We start from the raw sequence: 3,661 nt of genomic DNA on the forward strand, positions 1-3,661 counted from the left end.
TAGGAAGTGCAAGATGTATAAAAAGAAATACAACAAAACAAAACAAAATCAGCAAAACAGCCATTAACAGAACTAATACGACTATTCCACATAATAAAATATGTCAACAGTCTAAACCATTGGTGGAGATTCCTGCGGAGACTGTTGAGTTAAATACAAGTGACAACTCTAAGTCTAATCACTCAACAACAGCGCTCCAGAGTCCAGGAGAGAGTGGCGCTCTGTGATACGGGAAGAGCAGAGGAAGCGGCATCCTGCAAAGAAGTAGTCAGTGAGAAACACACACACACACACACACACACACACACACACATCAGAGAGCACGTGTCTGTGAAACAGAACCATCCCACAACCACACACACATCTAATCTTGCCTCTTCTACACACACACACACACACACTTCCATCTTCACCACATTAAACACAGTAGAGAGACGATTCCAAAAGGTGCTTTATTCAAACAAATGTAGCTCATTCATACAGCATCATACTGTCTTGTGATTTCTCTGCTCTAGAGCGGGTCTGCAACTGCAGAGGCCAGGAGGCGGAGCTGGACAAGCACCTGGACCCTCAGGTGAGGTGGAGCACCTGGACGCTCAGGTGAGGTGAAGCACCTGGGCGCTCAGGTGAAGTGGATCTGTCATGTGTCATATCAATTCTCAGGCTCATTTGCCTTTTAGAAAAACAAACATACATCCAAAGAAAGAAACAAACAAACAAGATACTGTGAAGGTCGCTGCTTAAAGCCAGTCCGCCTCTAAGTCCTCAGTCCAGTCCCACCGCCCATACATCCACTGGCAGTTCTACGTTTTTTTTTATTTTTTTATTATTATTTATTATTATTATTATTATTATTACAATTCCTCAAGTTACTTGTGGTATTTGTTTTTGTTTGTTTTGTAACTCTGGTGTCACAAATGTCATGCTAAATGTCAAGCAAACATAAACAAACATAAACAAGCTGAAGTCAATCCCAGAATTCAGTCTGAACTAGCGATCAGAGAGCAGGACTGCAGTCTGAACTAGAGATCAGAGAGCAGGACTGCAGTCTGAACTAGAGATCAGAGAGCAGGATTGCAGTCTGAGACTAAAAGCAGAAGAGAAAAGTCCTGGGACAGAGTTGGTTTTGATCTGGAGACTGCACACACGTCCAGGTCATGATCAAGGGGAGAAGGCACTCTGCTTCCCAAACAAGATTCCATCAAATGTTTCAAGATTATGTTCTCATATTTTCAACCCAGAAGATGATTTGGAAATAAAAAAACAAAACAAAAAATTAATCACAGTAATGTCATCTGTGAAACATAATTTGGCTAAGAAATCAAAATAAATAAAAGTTATTGCACTGGCAAGTTACCTTTACACATTTGACACCATAATACCGCGAAGGTTAGCACCAAAGACAAGGGCACTAGCCTGCATGCCTGCCTACACACACACACACACACACACACACACACACACACTTACATCCCCTGAAACAGACACACAGATATATAAACGAGTTTGTTCTGCTACACGTAGAAACGCAAGACAAAAAGGCACAAACAAAAGTGGTGATCAATTCTAGCACAGTTCACAGATCCCGTCGGAGGAGAGTAAGTCTGCCTGTGGTCCAGACTAACAATGTAAACTACTTCTTCCAACACGAGAAGTGCAAACACAACATGACCATTGCATACCAGAGCTGACTGACAGATCAGCACTTCAACAGTTTATGCGTTCAGTTATCAAGTGTACGAGGGGGTTCCTCCAGATTCTCTTTGTATGGGAAACATAATGGGAATGTCTATGACAAAACATATCTGTTCCTTTTTAAATAGCCTTTAAATTGCTCTGCCCAACACCACCACAAATAAACAAAAACAACAACCAAACAAGCTAAACTCCTGTGTCCTGCTAATGTCCTTTCTTCCGTCGCTAGTGGCCACAGCACATGCTCTTAAGACAGAGTGCCAGAGGCCACCATTACGGAGCCTCAGAGGGGACACAATGGCAACTCTGATCCAAAGTGACCGGTCTGGCATCAGGACAAAGCACGCAGTAAGGTGCTGACAGGAGCCCTCCAGCATTCCTCAGGCCCAGGGCTTTCACTTGATAATGAAGAGGGTTGTGTGGCGACTGTGCTCAAAGGCAGAGTGGAGCTCGGAATGTCTCTCTGGGTAGGGAGAGTGAAGGCTCACGGACAGAGAATCTGTGGACCAAAAAAAAAAAAAGCCTTCTGAAAGTCTACGAGCACAAAAACCAAAAACAAAGAAGCGAGAAACACAAAAACTCTTCTGTGCAGGTGACCAAGAAAAGAACACAGACACACATACATACATTCTAGCCAGTAATAGATTCAGATCCTCAGCGCTGAGGTCTCTAGACTAAACACCACGTCTGCACATGCTCCGTTACATCCCTAGAAGAGCTGAGTGAAGGAAACACGTCCATGTCTAAACGTCTCTTAGTGAAGGCAGACCTAGAGAAACTGAACAAAAAAGTGCAATAGCTTCACCCAAAAGGTGGCTTCTATGTTGTGTGATCATTTAGTGACGGCTGTCCGACTCCTCTGATGCAGTCAGACATACCACTCGCGCCGTGAGATCATGGAGCCGTCCGTGTGCGACACATACTCGTTGTCGTAGACCTCGTCAGGGAAATACGAGGTTCCGTTGGTCACCATCGACGGAGGAGGGTACCTACGAGGCCCGGGGTGATGGTGGTTCCGCTGGTCGTCATGGTAGTTCTGATAGTGGCCAGGGTGATGGTGGTTATGGTGATTGTAATGGTTCTGGTAGTTGTGGTGATCAGGGTAGTCATGGCAATCCCCGGTCAACTCTGCCCTCAGCGCCCTGCTGCTTCGGCCGTTGGGGGCACGCTCTCTATCGTAGTCGCCCCACTCCTCCCGGTCCTTGTCCCGGCAAAGCCAAACGCCGGGGTCACCTCTGTCGCGAGATGTCCCTGTCGATTCCCTGACGCCCAGGCCGCTGCCCGCCACGCGCCGTAGAGCTGGCGCAGCTCGTGGGCAGGAGGAGGGGCCTTCTGCATGTCCGAGGGCCCCAGGCCCTGCTTGGTGTAGTAGTCTCCGCGGAAGGTGCTGCGCTGCCTCTGATAGTAGAGCCCGGCCAGCACCAGCAGCAGCAGCAGGAAGAGCGCACCTCCGACCGCTCCGCCCACCATGCTGCCCAGGCTGCCCGGCCGCAGCGGCGCCAGGGTCGGGGACGTAAACACCGCCCGCTGCCGGTTACCGGGCGCGGTAGTGTGGTTGCTGGACTTTAGGACGGGAACATAGATGGTGGGGAACATGGTGGTCGTGGGGGGATCTAATGGAGAAGAGGAGGAAGGAAGCAGGGATGGAGAGAGGGAGGGAGGGAGGGACAAAGAGAGGAGGAAGGAAGCAGGGATGGAGAGAGGGAGGGACAAAGAGAGGGGAAGAAAGCAGGGATGGACAAACAGACAGAAAAGTAGAGAATGTCAATGACAGCTACGGCACATTGCTAAGAGGGAACTAGTTTTACATGATTGTCAAAAGCAGCTAAGTCCAACAGTTCTAGCCAGGTTCACATCCATCCATCATTCCATACATAGAGTACACACACACACACACACACAAAAACAAAACAGAAAGGAACAACTGTTAACAAACTAACATATTAAACTAATGAGGGTTAGTGGT

At 47.7% G+C, this 3,661-nt stretch overlaps 1 protein-coding gene across 1 annotated transcript in view; it reads right to left on the bottom strand.

The window, feature by feature from the left end:
• Positions 1-444: 444 nt before the first annotated feature.
• Positions 445-3,661, bottom strand: part of nectin3b (nectin cell adhesion molecule 3b) — a 101,553-nt gene continuing 98,336 nt past the window's right edge. The window contains 2 exon segments of the mRNA XM_048238204.1: positions 445-2,930; positions 2,984-3,308. Of these exon segments, the coding sequence (XP_048094161.1) occupies positions 2,564-2,930; positions 2,984-3,308 (692 nt within the window). The 3' untranslated portion in view covers positions 445-2,563.

The sequence above is a fragment of the Alosa alosa genome, chromosome 2 (genome assembly GCF_017589495.1).
Source record: "Alosa alosa isolate M-15738 ecotype Scorff River chromosome 2, AALO_Geno_1.1, whole genome shotgun sequence".
Taxonomy (NCBI): domain Eukaryota; kingdom Metazoa; phylum Chordata; class Actinopteri; order Clupeiformes; family Clupeidae; genus Alosa; species Alosa alosa.